This window comes from Leucopleurus acutus, assembly GCF_964270905.1.
Source record: "Leucopleurus acutus genome assembly, chromosome: 14".
Lineage (NCBI taxonomy): Eukaryota > Metazoa > Chordata > Mammalia > Artiodactyla > Delphinidae > Leucopleurus > Leucopleurus acutus.
The window spans coordinates 72132230-72159004 of NC_139156.1; the positions used below are offsets into that span (position 1 = coordinate 72132230).

General features: G+C 38.6%; 1 protein-coding gene across 1 annotated transcript in view; it reads left to right on the top strand.

The window, feature by feature from the left end:
- ANK3 (ankyrin 3) overlaps positions 1-26775 on the top strand; it is a 333291-nt gene that overhangs the window by 81391 nt on the left and 225125 nt on the right. The window contains exons 2-3 of the mRNA XM_082855185.1: positions 26050-26151; positions 26639-26737. Coding sequence (XP_082711311.1) covers positions 26050-26151; positions 26639-26737 — 201 coding nt within the window. The remainder of the gene's footprint in view (positions 1-26049; positions 26152-26638; positions 26738-26775) is intronic.

The window sequence follows — 26775 nt, forward strand, 5'->3', positions numbered from 1 at the left end:
GCACAGCAGTATTTTTTTTTTTCTGATGATACACATGAGCTTTGTAGAGTGCTATATTTTTAAAACGATAATCGATTGTATTTGTCCTTCAACAGAAGGAAATTAATTACATTTGGAAGATAACTCTCCTTGGCAGTACAGTATGCTCTCACTGTGTGTGTGTGTGTGTGTGTGTGTGTGTGTGTGTGTGTGTGTGTGTATACACACTCATCCACATATTCAAGAGTGAAGCTAATACAGCACAAGAAATGAAAAGTTTAAAAAGCCCAATAGCAAAGGGCAGGCCTGAGTGAATCCCAGAGGAGGAGAAAATGGTGGTATTGTCTTTAGAAGGAATGTCAGAGCAGCCTGCCTGCAGAGGAAAGTGCTGATAAGCAGAATGACAAAAGCTGGTTTCATGAGTGATTCCCAGCAGCCAGGGTACACTCCCAGCTGATTGCCCTGCTATTTTCGGTATCCCCATATCATGACTAAATACACGCAGCTCGACTGCAAGCCACAGATATGGTAAGTCCGTGAGGAATGCTGGGAGGTACTAGATTGTTTGTAAGGACCAAGACATCATCCATTCTCTCCTCCGCCCACCCTTCATTTCAATAGTTCAGAGTATTCTGACCAGCTCCGACCTCCTTACTAGGAGGTAGGGGAAATCTTTACCTTTCCCAAGGCCGATATTTTTAGACGCGATGCTCTGTCCAAAGTGTTAACTAATTGAGTTATCAGGTTTCATACTTGGCCACAGAGAATGGCAGTGGAAGAGGGAGAGAGCTTCCCAGAACAAGTAAGCATATACGGTTTCCGAATGAAATGCATTTTCTTTACAGAAGTGCCGTTTGGGCCGGAATGGTTGTGCCTTTTTACAAAATGTTTGTTGGCATATAGGAAGGAAGCTTGCCTCTCTGCACTGTGGATTGCCTGAGCTCCATGTGTGGGGCAATGGGCTGTCCTTTCTTTCTGTTTTGCTGAGGTCTGGATTCTAGGTATGTTTTGCCTGTGATATAATTTGGAGTGTGCTCAGCTCAGGTGCGTCTTAAGAGGATGCTTATTGAAATGCAAAAAGCTGGTGGGCGATTCGGGGTGCAGGAAGGGCCTAGTGGACCCAAGAATGTAAGAAGGTTTAAATTGTCAGACTTTTCTCAAGAGAAATCTGAGAGCTTTGAAACTCTGCCTTTTCTGGTGTATTAATTACAAGGGGAAGGATGGTCTTTTACAGTCGGGGGAGAAACATTATGGAGTTAAAGTCTGAAACGCATGTAAATAGTAGATGGAGGATGTCATTTGGAGGTTGGAAATGTAATTTTATTGTTTTTTAATAGAATTGCACATAGGTGTAAATAAGTGATCTCATTTAATTTTAAAGAATTAGCATAGTAAGCCATTTCCCCTTACGGGATACTGTATGGGAAAAGGGGGTTGATGTTTGGTTTATGTTTATAAAATTTTGACGTACTTGATTCTGAGGGATTCATAAAATTCTTTTTAGATTATGGCAGAGTTCAGGATTTCATGTGATCTCTTGTTTCTACCTGTGTCTTTTCAGTTAGTGCCAGTTTAACCATGAGAATACACATGTACTATGAATAGAAGGGAGAAGTATTTACTATTAATACAATGTATTAAATCCTGAGCATAAGATGAGCATTTTGTATAAAATACTCCTAATGACTAGAAGAAGAAATCATGAAAATGAGGACATTGGTGCTAGCTCCAACCTCAGGTAGACAGACATGCTAACGGTTTTGAGAAAAGAACTGTCATTTCTTAGTGCTACAAAAAGCAATTCAGAGCAGTCTCTCACAACTTGGGACATTATTTTAAATGGATTCAGTTTGAATCTTGGTATTCTTAAAGATAGATTAATCTTTTAGCAAAGAGTATTCGTTTATGATCTTTATGGAATGTCACTGTATTCCAGAGTAGACATTTATGAGATTTTAATTTGAGTGAGACTTTGCAAACATTCTGTGTGCCTCAGAGAAAGGCCTTTCTAGATTAAACACTGAGATTCAGAATAAAGATATAAATGTTGTTCATGCATTCCTGGCATCAATTGTAATTTACTAGTAATATAAGCATATTGGCAGGTGAGTCCTAAAAATCCTGTTATGTCGCTCTAAAAATAATTGGCTCATCGTATATTTACGCATATATGTAGAATCTAGAAAAATGGTACAGATGAACCTATTTGCAGGGCAGGAAGAGAGACACAGACATAGAGAATGGACGGGTAGACACAGAGGGGGAAGGGGAGAGTGGGATGAATTGGGAGATTAGGATTGACATACATACACTACCATGTGTAAAATAGATAGCTAGTGGGAACCTGCTGTATAGCAAAGGAGGCTCAGCTCGGTGCTTGACCTAGCTGGGTGGGATGGGCCCGGGGGAGTGAGGTCCAAGAGGGAGGGGTATATATGTATACATATAGGTGATTCACTTCGTTTGACAGCAGAAACTAACACAACATTGTAAAGCAATTATACTCCAATAAAAAAATTTTTAAAAATAATCAACTCACCCGTCAAAAATGATGAGCTATATTGAAGGTTGAATTTTCGATATGCATTCTGTTCCATTAGTTGTGAAACTGAAAACTTTACATATAATCATAATGACATTTGCCGATTACCTAGCGGGACTCGGCTTTGAGGAATACTAATTGCGAGGAAGCTCTGAGCCCAGTGCAGATATAACAAATCTTAAAGCACGTACCTGAAAAACTTGGGCCTTTTGTGAATTAATTAATAAGTTAATTAAAAGAACAAAGATCTGAGCTCTGAAAGGAAAAAATCAATAAAAGCAGACCATCTTTTTTTCTGCCTCATATCAGAATATATCAACTGAATGGTGAAAGCATTTGATCTCAGCCCATATGTGCAGCATTTTCTGTTTCGGTGGGCATGCTGTTGAAAAAAACGTGTAATAAAATGACAGGCTGAATTTGAAATTACCCTGCCCTAAGCAGTGACTCTGGAAGGCTGCTGACCTGATAGAGATCACACAGAAGTCCCGTCACAATAGAGTAGCATGTACTCTTGCTGGACTGGGCTTAGTTGGACAATGAATAAGAATTATTCATCTCCTGGTTTCATCTCTGACTTGAAGACTGAACAGTTCATCTGCATGAGCTGAACTATGGATCAAATCCTTGCAAAAAGGGTATAGTAGATAATTACATTTTTCCCAAATGATCATTAACACCTCTTTTGCTCCTTCTGTTTGGCTTATAGTTTCTGTAGTGCTATTTAGATATTTTCTACAAGATTGCTTAGTCGTGTTTTAGAAGAAACTTCCAGGGATTTGACAACTTCTTATTGTAAAACATTTGCAGCACAAAACTTTTAAAAATGTAGATATATGTGTACATTTACCAAGTTTAGACATTCTCATGGGTTGCTAATAATCAAGGCTTTATGGAAGAACTAATTTTGCCATAAATGATTGGTGAAAAATTAACTCTTAAACTTTAACTCTTAAATAATGGTCGTGCCAAAAAAAAAATCTAGATTCTAATATTGAGCAAAGCTCAGATTTAATACAATTTTATTGTACATTTTAGAGGCAGTTAATGATAAGATCTTCCAATAGCTGTGAATTATTTTTAAATCCTATAAAGGTACATTATAGAAATTCTTGGTATTATTTTATTTTCCATCTTCCAACTTGGATGTGTTCTATTTCGTATATCTGGTTTTCAGTAATCCATTAATAAATACATATTGATCTATTAGGAGAATCCCTAACTTTATTGTTGATGATTTTCACTTTAGGAATTTGGGGGCAAGTAGGAAAATTTATATAATCAAACTCAAAAAAGGAATCACAAAACCTATCTTTTTACTGCTGAGACTATATAGTTTCTTATATCAAATTGAAAACTTCTAGTTATGTAGTAAGTATGATATTTACTTATCAATTAAATTTGTTTTCTTCTGTGTGATGATACAGAGATACTACTTCTCAGTTATAAATTTGGGCAATAACCAAGTTTAAGCAGCATTTATTAAACAAAAGAATTTAAAATCTAACTGTCATGTCTTTTTACACAGTCGTTCTCTTTATAATGTTAAGGCCTTTTTAGTCACAAAGCAAAATACATTTGCCAACTCTTTTATCCTAATGCAAATATTTATTTGTTATATTTTCTTTTTATTATGGTCCCCAGAATATATTGCAAAAGCTAGTCATAAAAATTAAACTATACCGTCTAATTAGACTGTTGATAAATATATCATTTGATTATATAACAAATTTCAGAATATATCAGGGACACATCTACAATTACTAAGTAATCATTTTTAAGCATAAAAATCTATAAAGAGTTTAACTTTTTTGTTTTAGCAGCCCCTTTTTACCATTCTGTGAAATGAAGGCATAGATGTGTGTAGATGTTCAAGAGAGACACTTATTTCCAGAGAATTGATACTGGGAAATTAATGCCATTTTTCTTTGGCCAAGTGGCAAGTGAGTGATGTGACCATTTAAAAAGTAGAAAAAGTCAATAATGTTAAATCCTGCTTTGTAAAATCTGGGTATGCTTCAGTTTTCTTTAGTCTTGAATTCTTGATTATATTATGTTCTAACTCAGCATCATCCTGATATATTATTGATTTGCAAGGCTCTGTAATTCAATGATTATTCTGTCATATTTTGAAAGCACTAAGAAAGCACAAAGATAACTTATACTTTAAATAACACTAACTTTTTTTTTAAACACTGTAACTTTTTAAACAGACTGTCTTACTCATCTTTTGATCCCCAGAGTTCAGCACATATTAAACGCTCAATAAATAACTTGTTAGAATTTTGTAAACAATTCTTCATCTCTGAAGAGTGTAGCTTCTCTTCAAAAGAATATTGAATTAAATTGAAAGTAAACTTGGTATTAGTTACATAGCTGAAAAGGAGCCAGAAATTTTTCATAAATTAGATTTAAAATAATGTTTGGCCTTCTAGCCACCGTTTAGTCTTATAATAAGGGCAATTTTCTTAGCTATTTCAATATTTTAAGCAGAAAAGTGTACTAGTTAACTTTCCGTCTTAGTGACCAAAATGAGACTGTTTTTTCCAGTCCAGAAGTTTCCCAGAATACAGGATTGGTATCTAGAGCTGCACTTACACGAGGACAAAGCTTCTATAAAGAATTTTCACACTGTCGTTCTGATATGGTGGTACCACGTGCAATAGGATGTGTTGTTTCTCACGTGTCGCTCCCAACAATGTTAAGTTGACATTCTGAGGACTGTGTTATCCACTGAGAAAGTGTAGTAGCATCAAAGTATTTGGAGTGTGTGGACAGTGGCCCCTTGGAAAGACCCTAGGAAGAGGGGTGAAGTAAGGTAGCCGAAAGGCAATAAATAGGCAGCGATTAGAGTGATCCCGGTCTGTACTTTGTGAAAATAGCAGCGCTGAATTTATTTAGGCTTTGCCTCCCTGCCCATTCGTGGCTCTTGCCTCCTGTTAGGAGGTGGTAGTCCTTGGTACCATGAAGTAGGTCTTTGACAACTTAGCCATAGACCAGCCATTCTCAAAGTTGGTCCAGGAACCCCTGGGTGTCCCTGCACCCTTCCAGAAGAGCACCTGTGAGGTCCCTCCTTTTCTAACTACATTATTCTTTGAGGCCAGATTTCCTTTGCATACTTTAACCAAAACAACACATGGCCAAAGATTGAATGCTGAAGTAGATATAAGAATCTGTCTTCTGTTGTCAGACATTAAAGAGATTTGCAAAACTGCAAAACACTACCAGTCTTCTCACCTTTTGGTTTGTTTTGGAAAGTCTAGGTACTTTTCATGAGGTATATATTTTATGTGACCAGGTAAGAAATGTGTCCTTTCAAAATAAAATTAGTAAACATTTGTTTCTCAGTTTTATCTTCTAATATGGTCAGCAGTATAAGTTATAGCCCTATTAGTCAAAAGCTCTTTGGGATTCTCAATAATATTTAAGAGTGGGAAGGGACCCAGAGACAAACAAGTTTGATAAGCACTACTGTAGGCAGAAGGCACCGTGGACATTCTCTGGCCTGGTTTGTACGCTTAGCTGAGTTGCTGAGGCATTGATCAAATCAGGTCAATTTATGAGTTTAGTTCCTTTGTGACCAGTTATGTTCACTTGGCTCTCATGGTCATAGCCATGGCCAAGCAAGCTAAAAACTTAACTTTAAAAAACTTTTCAAATGGTAATTGTGGATAACATTAATTGAGGGCCATCTGTGTGCCAGGCTATTTCTAACTGCTTTGCATATATCATCTCCCTTAATCTTATCGACAGCCCTACAAGTTAAATTTTATTGCTATTCTCATTTTATAGATGAGGAAACTGAGCTACAGTGTGGTTAAGTATCTCATCCAGTGTCACCCTGTTTGTACATTGTAGAGCCAGATTCAGAACTGAGGCATTTTGGCTCCGGAGTCTGAATTCTGAAATCATCAAAATATATTGACTTGTTGATAGGAAGGGATGAATTAGGTTAGATCTCACTCCAAACACTTAAAAAACACGTATGACATGCTATCCCTGACTTAGTACCTTTATCTTCTACATGAAGGGCCGCTCCTTAAACATGAGCCATCCTTCCCAGGATCCATGTAGTATGTCTTAGCTGTTAGATTATAATATAACATTATAGATAATGTTATATTATATTATTATTATATTATATATGTTATATTATAATATATTAATATATAACATTATCTATAATGTTATATATAATGTTGGTAGGAGACATTTTAAAGTCTCGTACCATGTTGTAACTACTTATGACTACACATTCCATTGGGTACTTAACTTTGGAATAAAGTCTATTCTTACATGTTTCACTTTATATAGTAAAAAAAAAAAAAAAAATCCTTCTTTGTCTCTACCATGTGTTTTCGTTGTACTTTTAAAAAGATCTTTGGGACATCCGAGCACCACTTGCTTTCTCTCTCTCTTCCCTTTTATTGCATTCAGTGTAAAGATGTTGCGTCTTTTAATTCAAATCTTGTCCTGGAAAAACGTAAATGTCACTTGAAGAATATTTAAGAATCCCAACTCTATCTGTCTCGCCAGCTAGCTAGCTTAGACTTCACTAGTGACTTAACCTTATTTTTAAATTTTATTCATTCGTATAAGAACTTAGTTAGCTGTCTTTGTTGATCATAGACTCAAGTAGAAATGAAAAGTTAAAATGGAAAAGAACAATAGCATTTCAGTATATTGGTTTTAAAAAGAATCAGTATGAAACATCCTCCCTGCGAGGATCCTGAAAAAAGGCAGATAGTTTCACATACCAGCAAGATTCCAGCTGCACCAGCTGGTACGCAACATTTTAGGATGCTAAATTCAAGAAGCCTTCCTCTCACTAGCTAACGCCTCCTCTCCCTCTGGTGTTCTGGGCCTCATCCTTCAATTCCTCTGGGCGTTCAACCCCAGGCCTCACTGACCGGGAAGCAAAGTCCAGCATATTGTGACTTCCTGGCGATGCCCTCCATATAAAGTACATTTATGCACTGGAAGAAAATAGTTATGTTGGCAACATTGTCTATATCCACACTAAAAACCGAGCGATTTATTTCCTGATCTCCAAAAAACAACAACAAAAAAAAAACTGTCGGGAAAATGTTCATCTCCTCGGTAAATACTTTCTCTTTTCTCCTGATACCTAGACCAATATTTGCTTATCACTGTTTTCAGTTGCTGTATTTAAAATGTGACTAGTTCCCTGGATTAAATATTTTAGGACTTGTGCCAATACCTCCTACATAATAAGGATCCTTAGGTATGAAGCCCTGACATCCTCGTTCTGATTCATAACATACCAAATAAATGGAAAACTCCCAAACATTTGATGTATTTTATATAATCCACCACATGTGATGCCAGAAGTAACTGCTCTGTGTTTCCTAAATGGTAAGCAGCGATATCTTAGTATTACAAGGTGCGTTTCTAAGGGACTCTGCAATCTGTCATCATCATTGTTGTTTAGCCAAGGTGTGCAACAACCTGGTATTTGTTTTGTAAATAAAGGTGCCCACAGACTCCCAGATTTTAACTGCATAATACTATACCACTGGGTCATAGAGCAGCTTCATCTGACGTCTAAAGAGACAGAGTTGTCTGTTGTTTTTAGCCCTCTTTGTCTGTGAGGCGTGGGGTCACACTGGTGAGATGCACTGTTGTACCTGATAGCATCCTCAGGATGGCTGTGTAGGGAGAGTTGCAATGTGGATGGGAGGCTGAGGATGGAGAGGTTGGACCAGGTGACCTTGGAAATCCCATTCATCTTAGGAGTCTGGCAGGAAAATCTTCAGCCAAGTCTTTTCCCTGTAGTTCAAAACATAAAACTGTGCACGAATTAATTCTTGCTCTTGAACCATGAGGTAATGGGGAGAACATTAAATTCAGAAATCTTAAATTCTATTTTCAGCAATTTTCTAACTAATTAAGCAAATCGTGCCTGCTTTTGCTTCAGCTTCCTCTTTATACAGTAGAGATGATACGGTGACCTCTACCTAACGCAAAAAAACAAGATGTGTGCAAAAAATAACAACAACAGAAATGTACCTTTTTTGTTGTTATTGTTAATACAAAGCAAAGCTGTTTCTAAAGACTAAGATTTAATCATCCATATATTAAATCTTTGCTTACCAGTGTACTAGTTCAGGGCTATGTGTCCTGAGAGTTAGTAAATATTGTTGAGGTCAGTCAAGGGCACGTACATAAACGACGCTCGTGCTGTAACACAATTGTAAACGAAGGCGCAATGAGATACACGTCAACTGATCTTTCCCGGGGTGGCGCAGCCTGCTCGTGTAAGACGGCCACTTCCCAAAATGAACAATGAAGTACAGATTATGCATCGAGTATTTTATAGGCAGCCTCACTCATGGGAGAGCAAAAACGAATTTCTTAAAAGACAAGTTCGCATGGGAAATTATTGAGACAGATGAACTAGATCAAGCACAGCAAGAAAGGAGGAAGGAATGACTGATAATAAGAAATTTTAAGAGCCCGAGTGGCTCTATACTTTTTTATTCAGCACTCACTTTCTGCCTAACAAATGGAAAACGGCATTTGGTCATACTTTAGAGAGCCTGACATCTACAAAACGGGCATGTTACAAACCAACAGGAACAGCTAACTATTTGATGCAATCTTCCATTGCATTCTTGTTTTAAGTCAATGGGGAAAATAATTCCCTGAAATAAGATGATTAAAATTTCCAAAAGGACTAAATCTTCCTCATAGTAATGTTCCATCTTTGTGAATGAATACAGAGAAAAAAAAAAAGAAAATTCTCCAGGGCTGTTCTATATTCTGAACTGCTGAGCACTGACTGAGAGAGCTGCGGATAGACTTGTTTTTTTCCAAACAATGTGTTACCGTTTCTCTAGTGCTTCTTTGTCCCAAGGGATAACCAGAAACATGTCTAAACATAGCAGAGATATCAAACAAGCCTGGTAATGAATATACCTGCAAAACAGACTTTGCAGAAATTATTTTCCATCTGTGGCTATTTCCCAGGCTTACTTATTTATTTGGATGTTTATTGTTTCAGAATAACCAAAGATAAATATTTTAAATCTTAAGGTAACATATCCCTGTGGTATACCTTCACTCTGATGTGAGTCAAGACTGACTCACCCTGTCCTACAATGTCCTTGAATGGAATGAAGAGTTCATTTGGTTTGCGTTTAAAACTTCAGAAGTATTTTGGATAAAGAGCTACACCTCGTTCCACAACTTGTGTGAAGTATTCTGGCTACAATAGAACTTTCATTAACACTTTTCCATTTTTGTTCGCTGAGGAAATAAGCCATTTATTTACCATGAGCTGTAAGAGTGCTTCCACATCATGTAGTATCAGGGAGCTTTTAGGGAAAGTGGGGACTCACCTATCATTTAGTCAAATCATTCTACTCTATCAATTTCCTAACATTATTTATGGTTTCTACCTAACACATAATAGTGTTAGGACATAATCTGTGTCTGCAGCACACTAAGAGAACGTACAGCTTCTACTGTGTGAGGAAATTTATTTAAATGAAAGTTTTAAGTCCAAATGATTTGAAATTCGGCCCCAAGCTAGTACAAATCAGGACAAAAGATTACTGTATTGCCCTCATGTTATGAAGACATAGAAAACTCTCCTCCCCTGACACATATGGTTTTATATCCCTTGGGAGGCAGGTGAAACTGGCTCTTTAAATCCTACTTTGTATTCTCAGAAAATTTCAGACAAACTGAAATAAATCCTGTTCTGCAGCTGAATAGAATCAACCTTCCGTTGAGGAATATTGGAAGTACCCACTCGCCCACCACCGATAACTGACGTGCTTCTTCTTTTCTATGAGAAGCATCTTTCCTCTCTGTATTTATTTTCATTTCTAATCAGTCTCCAGGAGAATTTTTAGGGCTCTGAATTCTGGGTGAGAAAAGATATCATAAGGGGCCTGTATTCTGGGTCTTCTTGATGTAAACCAGATCGTAAGAGACACACTTGATGAGAGTGGATTTATCGGCACGGCAAGGTAAATCTGTAAAAAAAAAAAAAAACCAACAAAAAAAGCCACTGCCTTTATAAAAACAAAAGCCTGCCGGCACTGTATTTATTTTTTTAAAGGATTCCCATTCCCCTCTACCTAAAGGTAAAGGTAGGAGTGCTGTTTTGCCTTTCAGTTTCAGAGGGGCTGCTGTGTGCAGACGCCCTGGCAGGTTTGAAATGTACAACAGCAGGGGCCTCCCTGGCAGAGGTCCCAGTGAAAAGACGCTAACCATGACTAACATGTGTTAGGGGACAGTGACCTCATTTTCAGGGATGAACTGACGTTACTTCCAAGCAAAATCCCTACAAACAAAAGCAGCCTTGTAGCGATCAGAGGAATCTGTGGAGGCAGCCCCTTGCACTTGGGGTCGTTTTGATAGTGGTGATTACACATGTAGATAGCCTTTAGGAGCATTTTCCTTACTGGGTAAGCCCCTGGCCCCTTGTATTCCTCCTCTTCCCGCTTTATGGATGGAAAATGCTGGTTTATTTCCAATAACTAGGTAGCAGTTAAATAACAAAGAATGAAAACTTTTTTTTTTTTTTTTTTTGGCTGTGTGGCATGCAGGATCTTAGTTCCCTGACCAGGGATCGAACCCGTGCCCCCTGCAGTGGAAACACAGAGCCCTAACCACCGGACCGCCAGCAAATTCCCAAAAAAGAGTGAAATCTTAATAACCACAGGTCTTCCCTAAATAAAAGGTTTCAAGTTTTTCCAAATACTTGCCGTGCAGAAGACACACACATAATTTCCCTTTGTTTAATATCCCTATACCCCACCTCCAAACACACACCTAAAACGGATCTATTTGCTGACATAATACCCCTTTGGGGGGAAAAAAGGAAAAACCAGTCTCCCAAAAGTCTGAGGTTTTTATTGACAGGAGGCAGACTGTTGCATGAAAGTCACAGTTGTTTTAAGTCGCCCAGTGGGTCGCATTCTTTTGAAACGGGTCAGAAATTAGATCACTGTGTAAAATACTTATGAAATATCAGCACATAATATCATACTCTAAAGTCACCGGAAACTTTGAATGGGTACTATCTGAATGGCTATCATCCAGGGTATAAGCAGTGATGCTGCTCTAATCTAGTGAGAAAAAAATCCATCCCTTGTCACTCTCTCCCCACCTCATGTGCTTGGAAGCACCATGACCCCATATCTGATCTCAAAGCCTGAAACGCAGAAGGATGTGACTCTCAAGTCACTCGATTTGTTTCCATTGAACATGGTTTTATTCCAGGTAAACACACTGGGTTTGGATTTTGAGAAGTTGCACAAAGCAGCTCCTTGTCTATTTCAAAACTGTAACTGCTGCTGAAATCACTAATTAAGGAGCAATGCCATAGAGGATTTGGGGTTCTTGATAAGAAGGCCCCGACACTGTGTAAGTCTCCTTCCTGACTGAGAGGAATTTGCAGATCTGTATTACTTTATCCATCAAAAATTACTGCTAATGCTGCCAAGAAAAGCTTCATAGCTTTCATTTCTGCCTGTAAAAGTTTGCTTTAAAAAGGGGGGGCCACAGAAGAGTAAGAAAAAGGGGACAAGAGGCAAACATGAAAGCCAAAATTTACAAATTCAGCGTTGAGAATTTAATCTTTTACATGAAATTAAAAGTTGGTCAGCAGACCTTCAAAAGGCCTCTCATAGCACTCCCTTCTTTTCCGTTCTATCTGCTGTCCCCTCCCCCAAATCTCCAAATCAATAGAGCCATATTTTTACAGCAGCCTAATTCAGTGGTGCTCGCCTCCATCTGGGTATTAGAATCACTTGAGTTGTGTTTATCGAAATGTCCCATCTCAGACAGTTGAATCTGTGTTGGGACCTAAGTGGTTTGACTGTTTCTTTTTCATCTTCCCCTGGAGATCCTTGAAGCATGGTGGATTGACAACCATTGACCTACAGACCTTTTTGTCTTCATTTCCCCCACCACACTCTAATCTGCCATCTTGTTGGGCTAAAAGATAGATTTAATGACTCCTTTTCACTCTCTAAAACCCTCATTCTCTCCTGGTATCTTTAGGGTGAAGTTAAATCAGATCTATCTGCCATTCCAAACCCTCTGTGAACCTTGCCTTGGCTATTCTCCTCAGGGGACTGTCCTTTTCAGTAGAGATCGTCTACTCACCATTCTTTCAACCCTTCCATTTCTGAATCTCTGACCACTGCTCCCTCCTTCTCGTCCCCACTGACTAAGTCCCCTGTTGAAGTCCTGCCGCCTCCTCTTACCTCTTTTCCCACCTGTATCCAGGATGCAGAAATGCTTTTCTCAGGGAGCTTCTACGGGCTTTATCATCTGGTGCAGGTTCTTCTAGGAATTCTCATTCCACCTGCTGCCTCCAGATCACTGAAAGCCATAACTGCATCCTTAAGGTAGAGGCCGAGTAGGCATTACTCCTTAACCGCTGGGTATTGAACCCTTTATTGCGTATGGACTCTTAATCCTGGTGATGGAATAAACGATGGGACAGCCGCTTTGAAGATGTGTTTTAATAGTAAAGATATTTATGACTTCAAGACCCAGACTTGTGGATTTCGCTTTCAGCACAACCTCCCAGTGAGGTAAACCATGTGGCTTTAAGAAAACAGATTGATTGACTTTCTGGGTATGTCTGCATAAATACACTGGTACTGCCATTCACATTTATATTAGTACATCCAATATGAGAAGTTTGGAAAATTGTGCTCTTCCTGGGTCATATTTTCTGATGCGTGATGAGAAACCAGGCAATGTGGTCTGTTGGATCTGGTCACCTAGATAAGAGATTATTACTTATGGAGATTTTTATTGGAAGAAGCTTTATTAGAGGTATCTTAGAATCTTCTTGAGAAGTAGAAAGATGGTCAAATAGAAGGCCTTTCATTTTTTAAGATAAAAGAATCTTTTTATTTTGGGGAAGCAGATGTCATTTTTTAATTTTTTTATTGCAGTGTAGTTGATTTACACTGTTGTGTTAGTTTCTGCTGTACAGCAAAGTGAATCCATTACACATATACATATATCCACTCTTTTTTAGATTCTTTTCCCATATGGGCCATTACAGAGTACTGAGTAGAGTTCCCTGTGCTATACGGCAGGTCCTTATTAGTATCTAATTTATATATAGTAGCGTGTATATGTCAATCCCAATCTCCAATTTATCCCTCCCCCAACCCTTTCACCTTTGGTAGCCGTAAGTTTGTTTAGAAGGCCTTTTTATATAGCGGTAGTTCTTGGGTTAATTTTTTTAAATGGTTAGTAGCCAGGAATCGTAAAGTTATTCATATTTGTTAAACATTTGATTTTTACCTTAAGCCACATAAATGTATCAATACATCCATTTGCCAAATGTGGGAGGTGAAGATGAGGACTGTTCTCTGAGCGCAGAGCCGCTGACTGGGAGGTTGTCCTCCCATGACTCCCCACACTTTTTCTGCGAATCTCAGGTTTGCTGTCTTTAAAGGAAAGCTAGAAACTAATGTAATCTGACTTCAGAGTTTTTCCGAATTTTTCTGATTTGTATTATCCTCCTTTCCAGTCATGTCATCTATATCTGACTCAGCAGCGACATTTTTAGGAACGTCTTTCTAATGAGTCTTTCCAAAGCATTTAATTTCGTTTGCATAAAAATACTCTTTCTCTATATACTGTTTCACAGCTTAAATAATACCTAATTAAGTTACATGATGATAACATCCAGAACAACTGACATAAACATGGTAGAGGAAAAAAACACAATCGACTTACTTGTAGGAGCAGAGGTGGGTGTGGGAAAGGTCTCCTGTGCTTGGGCGTCGGTCCTGTTGGACAGAAGGAATGGTGAGCGAGGGAGGCTGGTTAAAAGAACAGTTCCCACGCTCTAGCTGTACTTCCCTGGATGTGACATCACACAGACCTGAATCTGAATTCTCATTCCAGTGCTGTGTGGCTGTGGAAGATCATGCAGCTTCTTGAGCTTCTATCTTCTCCTTGAAAGCACAGAAGTATCAGATGTTCAGGATCCTGAAATAAGTTCATCCATGAGCAGTGTCTAGCCGAGTGCTTGCCTGCCTCTCCTGTGACTCTAAATAAATGTTGCTGCTGTTTCTTTCCTTCTTATCTTAGTGAATCTGAGTTCCTTTTTGCTCTTTGATACGTCTGGAACATTTAGCCAAGGAAGGCATTAGATACTAGGGGTTAAGGCCAGAGCTCTAAAACCAGGTGGGCATGAGTTCTAATCCTGGCTCTGCCAGTTTCTAGAAGAATGCCCTTTGGAAAAGTTGCCTAACCTGACTTTTCTAATCTGTAAAATGTGGGTGATAATGGCCCAGACTTGACAGACCACTGAGAATAAATATGTGGCAATCAATGAACCTGCCTTGTGTGTTATAAGTGCCCAGTGATTGTTAGTTACGTTACCATATTATTAGATACAGGACACTTAAGTGCCTTGTGATTCATTAGGCCAACAGAATGCAGACTTTACCTGCACATTCTTTCTTTTTTTAAAAAAATTCATTTTACTGAAGTATAGTTGATTTACAATGTTGTGGTAGTTTCTGGTGAACAGCAAATCGATTCAGATCTCATATTCTTTTCCATTACGGTTTGTCACAGGATATTGAATATAGTTCCCTGTGCTATACAGTAGGACCTTGCTGTTTATCCATCCCATATATAATAGTTTACATCTGCTAATCCCAAACTCCCACTCCATCCCTCCCCTACCTCCCACCCCCTTGGCAACCACAAGTCTGATCTCTGTGTCTGTGAGTCTGTTTCTGTTTCATAGGTGGGTTCGTTTGTGTCATATTTTGCATTCCACACACAAGTGATATCATACGGTATTTGTCTTTCTCCTTCTGACTTTACCTGCAGATTCTCTCTGACAGTTACGCCTAAAACAAAAACGTTGCTCCATTGGTGATCCCAGCAGGCATATTACAAATCAGGCCATGTGCCCAGCGTGAATGAAGAAACCAGAATAAACTCAGACCCACTCCTTCTTCTTCTCTTCAATTTTGGAGGAACTTCTAATTCTGTCACTAGACTCTTTCTTTGCAAGAGACTAGAGAGGATACGAAATAGACTTTTTTTCTTCCCAATTAAGTTAGTGTAGGTTTTTGTTTCTCAAGGAACAGTTAGAGCACTGGACTGTGCAAGAGATGAGCATGTCTTCATTTAGCGTTTCCTGAGAGTCTGTCACGCAGAACTCAGCTCTGCGCAGGACGTGGACTTAGCCTAAAAGAGAATAGAGTCCATCTTGAGGCGACAGCTGGCATCTAAGCTGAACCAGGTGCTTTAGGAGTCTGGAGAGAGAAGGAGTCATGTCTGGTGTTTATCAGGGAAAACAGCAAAGATGCAGTGACATTGGAGCTGGATCTAGGGTAGAGTGGATGAATCTCTCGGTGGGGGAGGGGAGCGAGGGGTGGCGGTGAGCATGACTGCTGAAGGGATGCGTGGGTGATGTCACAGTGCCGGGGAATTACGGAGCCTGTTGAGAAATCATAAGCCTTTGCGGGATGGTCAGCTGTCTAGATTGCCCTCAAGATCAGTAGTTGTGTTTTCATTCAGGCTAGAAGTGTTGGGGGCAGGTTTTCGAGGGCCTTAGAGACTATGCCATAGGAATTGATTGAATGCTGTGGTTTAAAAGCAGAAACATTTTTACAAATGAAGCATTTGTCATCCAACATTAATATAGAAACCAGATAAAAGGAGATCTACTTGGGCTGACATTGAACTCTGCTTACCTGGCCTTACTCTTTTTTTCTTTCCTTTTTTTTTTTTAATTTTTTTGGAGTACAGTTGATTTACAATGTTGTGTTAGTTTTAGGTGTGCAGCAAAGTGATTCAGTTTTATATATACATATATTCATTCTTTTTCAGATTCTTTACCCATGTAGGTTATTACAGAATATTGAGTAGAGTTCCCTGCACAAAACAATAGGTCCTTGTTGATTATTTTATATACGGTAGTGTATGTATGTTAATCCCAAGCTCCTAATTTATCCCTCCCACCCATGTTTCCCCTTTGGTAACCATAAATTTGTTTTTGAAAGCTGTGAGTCTGTTTCTGTTTTGTAAATAAGTTCATTTGTATCATTTTTAAAAAATCAGATTCCACATATGAGTGATATTCTATGATATTTGTCTTTCTCTGACTTACTTCACTTAGCATGATAATCTCTAGGTCCATCCATGTTCCTGCAAATGGCATTATTTCATTCTTTTTTATGGCTGAGTAATATTCCATTGTACATATGTACCACATTTTCTTTATCCATTCATCTATTGATGGACATTTAGGTTGCTTCCATGTCCTGGCTATTGTAAACAGAGCTGCAGTGAACATTGGGGTGCATGTATTTTTTCAAAGTATGGTTTTCTCCAGTTACATGCTCAGGAGTGGGATTGCTGAATCATATGTTAGTTCTATACTCAGCCTTACTCTTGACCTCAGGATTCGTGAACCCTAGGGCTCCACAGAACCTCTGCTGTTGAGGAAAGAGCTTGGGCTTATTATCAAGCAGTTATGGGTTTCAGTTCTTGCTGCCTACTTATTAGCTGCATGACCTTGGGCAAGTCACTTACCTTTTAGGAAACTCAGTTTTTCACATTTGTAATGAAGATTCCTATCTTGATTGAATTGTTAAGAAATACATAATAATAAAGCATGTATAACGATACAAAATGATATATATATAATGCTCAGTAAAGTCCCTGACCTGTAATAGACCCTTATTAATATGCAGCTATCATCCTTGTCATAATTTTCTCAGAGCTCTCAGTGGCTCCTCACACTTTCTTGAATAGTGTTCAGTGCTTCTGGAATATTCAGCTAGAGACAGCGAGCTGGCTACTACCTCCTGGAGGTTTTTAGACGCATCTGGGCGCCACATGGCTAGGGCCCAAACTGGGCAAGCAGCAGGGTGAATTAAAAAAAAAAAAGATTAAGTGTATTTCCAGCTGTAAAAAATGTGAAGATGTTAAGGTGATGACAAAAATAAGTCTTTTGAAGAGTACTGTGAACTGGCACAAAGGTAAGGGATCTTTAGAGGTGAAAAATGACATGAAATCAAGGACCAGTTTTACTTGGCCGCATAGACACAGGACACGGGAGACCAAGGTGGACAGTCTAGTGTGAGCCTTCCAATAAGCTGGACCCCAAAGGGTGAAGCTCCCAATATAAAAGGTGGCCAGGAAATAAACCCACCGCATAGAAGAATAGAGCAAAAACTTGCCTGTCTCAATTGGTTACCAGATAGAAAGAAAAAAGTCTCCCCTGAGAATTTGTAACCACAAGGAATCCCTCATATCCATACCAGTTTGAGGTCAAAATTTATCTATTTTTGTTTTTGTCTTTAAAACAAAGAGCCCTCAAGGCAAGCATTTATTTCAGAAATAATCTTGGGTTGATAGTGCCTCTAGGCAACTGGCAGACACAATCTAAAATTCCTCTTTGGCAGATGGCAAACCCAAACCTTAAAGTATTCCCCAAGATTAGTTTCTAAGGAGTATGAGCTCACAGTCAATCATCACAAACTACAGAGAGTGTAAATTGGTACCATCACTTTGGAAAACGATTTGTCATTAACTGGGTAAGTTGCATGCGCACATACCCAATGACCCAGCATTTATGGTCCTAGCTATATACCTTAGTATCTTGCCTGTGTGTACCAGGACTGGTGCTATAATGTTCATGGCAGCACCGTTCATAGTGGACAGGAGCAGCACAGTTAACAGCTCCACAGTGGATGGATTCTGTTACAGTCACATAATGATATCTTCTGCCGCAGCAGTGACAACTCTACTGCAGTTACACGTGTCAACAAGGATGACTCTAATACAGCATTAGACAAAAGGAACATGTCACAGAAAGATATATATAATGTATGATTATATATAATGTATTATATTATATATAATGTGTATATATATATCCTAATGTATACATCATATACATCATAATGTATGATTCTACTCATAGAGAGTGCTAAGGTAGCCAATTATATCATATTTGGCTTATCAAGGTTTATGTAGATGTTAAAACTATAAAGAAAGTCATGAGAAAAAAAATAAAAAATAAAAAAAAAAAAGAAAGTCATGAGAATGATTAACTAGAACAGAAGATGCCTTTGGAGAGCCAGTTAAGGAAGGGCTCATTGGAGGTCTACAAAGCTGCTTGTAACTTTGATTCTTGAGCTGACCAGGTATGTGGGTATTGCTTTTACGATTTTTCTTTGAACTGTTCATATATGTTTTATGCCGTCTTTTGTATGTATGATACACATTCTGATAAGCACTTTTTAAAAGGAAGATGGAAACTGTAAAAGCCCCCAGGGACAGAATATTTGATAGGATTCATGTGTGTAACTTTCTGGGCGGGTTTGAGGGGAAGAAGGAAGACGTAATTGAGGATTCACGCCTCTCAACACAAGAAAAATAAAATTATAACCATGTACAGTGATGGATGTTAACTAAACTTATTATGGTGATCATTCTCAATATATACAAAGATGAAGTCATTGTACACCTGAAACTAATATAATGTTATATGTCAGTTATACCTCAATTAAAATAAAAACGATTGACACCAAAGTTGCATGCCTGAGGGGTTAGGATAATCTTGGGACCTTTAAATCGAAATAAGGAGATCAAGGGAGTTTATTACTCACATCTCTGCCATGAGTACTTAGTTGCAGTGACAGAAATGTGTTCTCAGTAAATGTTTGTTGTTGCTGTTGAGGTGAGGAAATTGTGAGACATGGAAAGGGAAATGTTTTAGGATAGATACAGATGGGCACGATGTAGATATAGAGTGTTAGGCGTAAAAAGAATTGTGGAAGTCGTGATAGTGATGAGATCACTTTGGGAAAGAGAACAGGAAGGAAAGAAATGTGAGATCTGAAAATGGAAAAGGCGCATTTTTCAGTGATGGGTTGAGGCAGTGAGGAACACAAAGGCGTGAACAAAGAGTTGAGAGAAGCTAAAGGGAAGATGTTGAAGAAAGAGAAGGTGATCAGTACTGTCCAATGATTCAACATTCAGAGGAGAGAAGTATAATTAAGTAACGGGATTTGATGATTGCAAGGTCATTGGTGATTGCATACAGAGACTTTATTGATTAGTGCGAGACGCCATATTGCTAGGGACTCAAAGATGAGTTATCAATAGTATTAAGGATATAGAAGCAGTGGGACTAACCTAAACCAATCCTTCAAAACGTTTGATATTCACAGAATGATTTTAAAATAAAATAATAATCATTTATTGAGTGCTTGCTATGCACTCACCCTGTTAATTACCCTACATGAACTAATTTCATCCTAATAGTAGATTAGTTTATCACCACTTGACAGCTGAGAAAACTGAAGCACACATATGTTAAGATACTTGCCACAGGTAGCACTGCTAGTAAGTGGAGTTGTTGGGATACAGACCAATTAACCAGTCTAGCACACTGAGAAACAGACATGCCTTGCATGGGTGCTAGGTAGAAGACTGGAAGGAAAGGGGCTTTTGGATTGTATGTGTGTAGTTTGTTTGTTTGTTTGTTTGCTTTAGGTTTAAGAAACACCTGAGTATGTTGGTAGGCAGGGAACAGGACACCAGTAGGAGAAAAGAACCTAAAGCTTACAGGAAGGGTCATCTTCCCTTCACATGGTTCCCAGATAGTTGGGAAGATGAGATGTAGGAAAAGGATTGGAGAATCAGTTGATCAGGTATTAATAGGCCTCAGAGACTGCTCCCTGCTGTTTAGAGGCAGTGGAGCAAAGCTCTGTTATGTGTCACTGAGTCGCCAGTCTGCATGTCTTCTGGCGAGCTACTCTTAGCCTGATCTTGAGCCTTGAACTCAGTGAAGGGATTGTGCTCCAGCGAGGATGTACCTGAAGTATTGCCTAGATAGTTAATTCGATGGATGAATGAACAGACGGACGGATTGATTGATGGAAGATGAATGAACTAATTAACCAAGAGTTACTGGGCATAGACTATTGACCAAATATTTATTAAGCCCTTTCTTAAAGTAGTGATTAACAGCCTAGACTCTGGAGTCAGACTCTCTGAATGTATTCCCTGCCACTCACAAGCTGTGTGTCTCTGCAAAAGGCATTCATTCTATAGCCCGGTTTCCTCATCTATAAAGTGGAGCCAGTAGTGCTTACTTGCATTCGTTTCTTAGGGCTTCCATAACAAGCCATCACAAACTAAGTGGCTTAAAACAATGGAATGTATTCTCAGAATTCCCTGGCAGTCCAGTGGTTAGGACTCGATGCTTCCACTGCTGTGGCCCAGGTTCAGTCCCCAGTTAGGGAACTAAGATCCCGCAAGCTGCACCGGACACAGCACATAAATAAATAGGGGACTTCCCTGGTGGTCCAGTGGTTAAGACTTAGCCTTCCAATGCAGTGGGTTCAGGTTCTACCCCTGGTCGGGGAGCTAAGATCCCACGTGCCTTGCAGCCAAAACACCAAAACATTAAACAGAAGCAATATTGTTGCAATATTGTAACTTCAATAAAAACTTTAAAAATGGTCCACATCAAAAACATCTTTAAATAAATAAATAGATAATCAATCTTTCACAGTTCTGGAGGCCAGGGGTCCAGAATCAAGGTGTCCTCAGTGCCACACTCCCTCCAAAGGCTCTAGGGGATGATTCTTCCTTGTCTTTTCCAGCTCCTGGTGGTTCCTGGCAGACCTTGTCTCGAGGCAACAATACTCCAGTCTCTTCCTCCATTTTAACATGGTTTCTCTTATGTGTCTGTGTCTCCTCCTCTTTTTTTGTAATTGAGATATAATTGCTATGTAGCACTATATTATTTTCAGGTGTACAACATAATGATTCTATATTTGTATATCTTCTCTTGTTATTAGGACATCAGTCATTGGATTTAGGGCCCATTCTAATCCAGTATGACCTCATCTTAAATAATTATGTCTGTAAAGGTCCTATTTCCATATAAGGTCATGTTCTGTAGTTCTAAGTAGACATGAATTTGGGGGGGGCAGCATGATTCGACCCCACTATACTACTTCCTGGAAATATTATAAGGACTAAGTTAATATAAGTACTTATACAATTATTACATATTATATTAAGTGACTAATGATATAATCAAGTGCCAATAATATAATTAAGTTAATCTAACTGCTTGTAATAGTATGTAGCACATAGTCAGAGGTATGAAGTATTAGTTATTCCTGAGGTTGGCACTCCAGAAATGCTTATTTTTTTCCAATCACTGCTTTTTGCTGAATAATACCAATATTCAGTACAGGTGAAAATTCTGAGTTAGTAGGTTAATTTATAATGATGTTTGATTCTATCCTTGAAAAACTTTCCTTGAAAAACACACAAGGTTCATATTTCTTTCCTGTCTAGTAAAATTACTAAGTAGACAAGACATCAAAGTGGCGAAAGACACTTTCATTTTCCAAGTTCTTCCTTCAGATTTTCATCATCTCTGGGGGGAAATGAAATGATGACCAACTTACTCATATTCATTTTGTACCAACTAACTCCGTAGGCAATGGTCTCCTCAGTATGACTTTCCATGTGACAGCGCTCAGCCTCTCATGGGACCTAATTTCCTTCCATAGTAATTTGTCTACAATTGGCTTAAAAGAGACATTGTTTGGATAGAATGTTCCAGATTAAAAACAGGCTGTAGCCTGTGTTAAGAGTAACCCCTAGTTACTTGATGGAATGATAGCTGAGAGATGCAACACATTGATATTAAGCCTAATACAAAATACTGTATATATTTTTAACATTAAGGAAATAAACAACGGTATATAGGTACTACAGGCAAATCTGAAAAAAGAAAAAAATGAAGACTCCATTATTTATCCTGCCAGTAAAGCAGCACAGTTTGGGAAAGTGTAAGGGTGAGATGAAGGCCAGCGAGTGTTCATTGGTACCACATATGTTTTGTTCCCTACCATACAGCCAGATGTTGGCATGACTAGTTCAAAATTGATGTTCAACAAATATTTGTGGAAGGAAGATCTTGGTTCTTTGTCTGTGGGCTGTAATAATTGCATTTCCTAAGTTGTCATGTTTCTTCAAGGCAGTCTTCATTTCCCTCTTCCTGCTTTTTCTTTGTATTTTCCTCTTTCTCTCCCTAGACTTCTTCTTTGAAGTACAAGCAGTGGCTGATTATTATGTATTGGTGTATTGGACATGTCTGCACGTAACAGAGGGCCGGGAGAAATGAAGAAAATAAATCTTTGTCCTTTTTCTTCTTCCTAAAGTTCTCAGGTGATAAATTAGCTACCTCAGAGAATTATTTGATACCAGGGTTATTGGCTGAAATAGATATAGGGAGGGTATCCACCAGAGAATTCTTTATCATTAGAGCAGGTGTTCTTAAACCTAAATCTGTGAGCAGGCTTAGCAATCCCGAGCCGTATGAAATAGCGTGGAAGTTGTGTTTGCATATGCATGTTTGATGTGTGTATGCAGGTTTGATGTCTGTATGCAGATTTGATGTGTGTATGCAGATTTGGAGTATGTATGCAAATTTGCTGTGTGTATGCATGTATGTGCAATTGTTGAAGGAAAGGATTTTTTTTTTTTTTTTTTTTTTTTGCTGTACGCGGGCCTCTCACTGTTGTGGCCTCTCCCGTTGCGGAGCACAGGCTCTGGACGCACAGTCTCAGCGGCCGTGGCTCACGGGCCCAGCCGCTCCGCGGCATGTGGGACCTTCCCGGACCGGGGCACGAACCCATGTTCCCTGATCGGCAGGCGGACTCTCAACCACTGCGCCACCAGGGAAGCCCGAAGGAAAGGAATTTATTCGTTAACTTTTGTTAGTCTCTAAAGAATCTGAGCTCCAGATAGGTAGGAAACCACTGAATTAGAAGATTTGGTTTATATTGTCTGTATTTTGTTTTGCTTTAGAATTTCTGGTAGGAAAATTATGAGAAAATGTGGGAGAAAAATGGCAGTATATAGCAATGCCAAACCTTTTCAGATCTGGAATCAATTCAGGGGCTTTCCTTGAATTCTGACACCTCTTTTTGAACTTCTTTAGCTGCTGTTTTTGTGTACTCAAAGTCAGGGTTTGGGGTGCTTACTTAACTCACAGTTATTATCTTTGGCTGTTGAAATATCCAGGCAGACTCATGTCATTTGTTTTCAGAACAGCATCAGAGCCCTTCTGGGCAAATTCCCTGGTAAGTCACTGAGCTGGCACAAAGAAGATGGTATTTTATGGTACAATGACCCATCTTTGCACAGCTAATTTATTTCTAACTGAACTTACAAACCAAACAAAAACTAACCTTCTCCAAGTACCAAAGCTGTTTAAAGACTGAATTTTATTTTTCTTTACATTTCTGGAAACTTTGGTTTGTTCTTTGTCTGATTTGAACCAAATCTGTTGTCTTCCTCTTACTGAACTCTCTGCCCTGATTAAATGATCTGCGTGCTTGACTCAAATCCCACTTTTGCTTTAGCAGCACCTACGTGTGTTCCCAGATACCCACCTCATGGCTCAGTTTATGCTCTCTGCTGTTCAGCTTTGTATCATAGTAACTTAAGTAACTGCTACTGTTGTTGTTAATAAAGCCTCCTGTATTATTCTAGGAAATAATCAGTTATTTCCACATAATTTACTTATTTGTTGCTTCGTTCATTCACAGAACATTTATAGGCACCTGCTGTGTGCCAGGGATGCTTCCAGCTGTAGAGGAAAGAGAAAGATGGATGTTATACATATAGTCACTGCTTTGTGCTAGGTCAAGGCATATGGCAATGCAGGCAAGCCAAAGATTTAAGACTTTTAAACCCACAATCTTTCAGCAAATTGGTTTACCATTTATTTAGAGCAATGGTTCTCAACAGGGGCAGTTTTACCCTTCACCCCCGGAAACTTGGAGACATGAAGACATTTTTGGTTGTCACAAATAGGAGATTCTACCTGGTTGGTAGATGCTGGAAATACTGGTGAACATAGACACTGACCAGGACTGTCCCCATATCAGAGAATTATCTGGATCAAAATGCCAATAGTGCTGAGATTAAGAAGCCCTAATTTAGAAGAAGCAGTACTCCTTCAGAGAGAGGCACACTGCTGTACATGGGGAGGGAGGAGACCCTGAAGACAGTGCCCTTTTTCTTTGAGGTCTTGATCAAGTCAGCTCAGCTGAATTGACCCGCACCAGAACCAAAGATCCTTCTGAGGGATGGATCCTTTCCTTCATCTCAGGTACATTTCCAGGGTTCAATTAGTATTCCTCAAAGATTGGCATCTTGGTGACTAACTTTTTTAAGTTGCCTACCCCTTAAATCTGCCTCTGCTTGTTCTTAAAGGGCTTTCAGTTCAGGGAGGAAGAAGGACAGGTATACCAAAAACTATGATACTGGGTCATAAATACCGAGAGGGCTCAATGAAATCAGTGCCTTGGGAGCAGTGAGCAATTAAGCTCTGCCTGGTGGTCTGGGAAGCCTTTACAGATGAGGTGGTAAGTGAATGGGAGTTTGAAGGACGTAGTTGGCAAATGGCTGAAGGAAGACACTTTCCTCTTTTAAGCCATACCCTGCGTGACTGCATTTATAACCAGTGATGTTTTGGGCGGCCCTTTCAAGAAAATCTGCTTCTGTGTTGTTTTACGTGGAGCAAGTTTCCTTTACAAATTGTACAGACTCAACTTTGCAGACTTTCTTCTCATCACCTTCTTTCCATTAAAAATTTCAGTAGTAGATGATTTCAGCTGCGTAATTGTAGGTAATAGAGTTTAGCAGTAGTTCAGAGTTGTATGCTTTCAGTGAATGAATTACAGACTTGGCTTTTGTTGTTTTAAAAATGTGTATATATTTCTTTGTTTGAACCTGCTACTGCTTCTGATAAAGTTTTCTGCACGCTGTAGATTTAGCTGGCTTGAAAATATATGGAAAGTATGCTTCACAGACTGTGTAGACATTTATAAATGAATGCTTTTCAGATAGTCTGTGTTCCAACACATGGCTATGTCCTGCAGGAAAATTCAAGAGAACATCATTACCCACAAATTCCTGTTAAACTAGTGTGACATTAAATGTATTCGTGAAGCTATTAATTGAAAAGTTGGAGAGGTACAAAAGAATGGAGTAGATGTTAAATTTCTTTTTTTTTTAATTATATGAGTTTCAGGTGTAGCCTTGTAGTTCAACATCTGTATAATTAAATTTCTGATTAAAGAGAACAGTGAGGTTTATAATAATGTAACTACCAGAAAGTTACAGGATTTTTCTTAACTTTCATGAAATTGTATGTTGATTTAACGTACCTACACATCATGGAAATTTTCTCTTTCGGTTCAGAATCAGTTATGACATCACAGAAGGGCTAACTTTATACACTTGAAACTAACTTTGGAAGAATTTGTACTTTTCCTGGTGACTTTATGAAGACCTTTTATTAGTGTTTTCACGTTAGAAAGAAAATAGTTCAATTGAAAAAAATCTCAGTTTTACTTTCTTTTTAGTTTGGACAATAATTCTGGGTAGTTAGCAACATGCATATTAGTTTCCTTTTTTCATCGACATGTTTTTTCTTTTTTATTCAGTCGGATGCCAATGCAAGTTACTTAAGAGCAGCTCGAGCCGGACACTTAGAAAAGGCCCTTGACTACATAAAAAATGGAGTCGACATCAACATTTGCAATCAGGTTAGTTGTGGTGATTGTTGTTGTTATTTAAGTTTTTATTTTATTTATTTTTTGTTTTATTTTTTATTTTTTAACATCTTTATTGGAGTATAATTGCTTTACAATGGTTATTTAAGTTTTTAGATAAAATTTTAAAAATCCAGACTTCAAACTCCTTAAATCTTTCATTAGATATTACCAAGACTTTCTCTTTTTTGTCAGCGTTTTCTATTAAATGTCTCCAGCTTGAATTATCAAGTTATTCTCTGCTTTGTTAGAGAAGCATTCAGAAATGTAGATATGTATCCTTTAATAACTAATTCCTAAAATTTAGTACGTAATGACATCAGAACAACCTATCTAATTGCCATGAGTACTTTTATTCCTAATTCAAGTTCCTACACTAAACACACACAAGTGGTTGTTGGTGGGAACTCTTCAGAGTTCTTGGTTGACTGTTCACTCTTCTGTTTTCAACCTGCTGAGTAAAGCTTTCCCTTCACTTCAGAATGGGTTGAATGCTCTCCATCTTGCTTCCAAAGAAGGCCATGTAGAAGTTGTTTCTGAGCTGCTACAGAGAGAAGCCAACGTGGATGCAGCTACAAAGGTCAGTATGACACATTTTGTGCTTTTTATATCAATTGC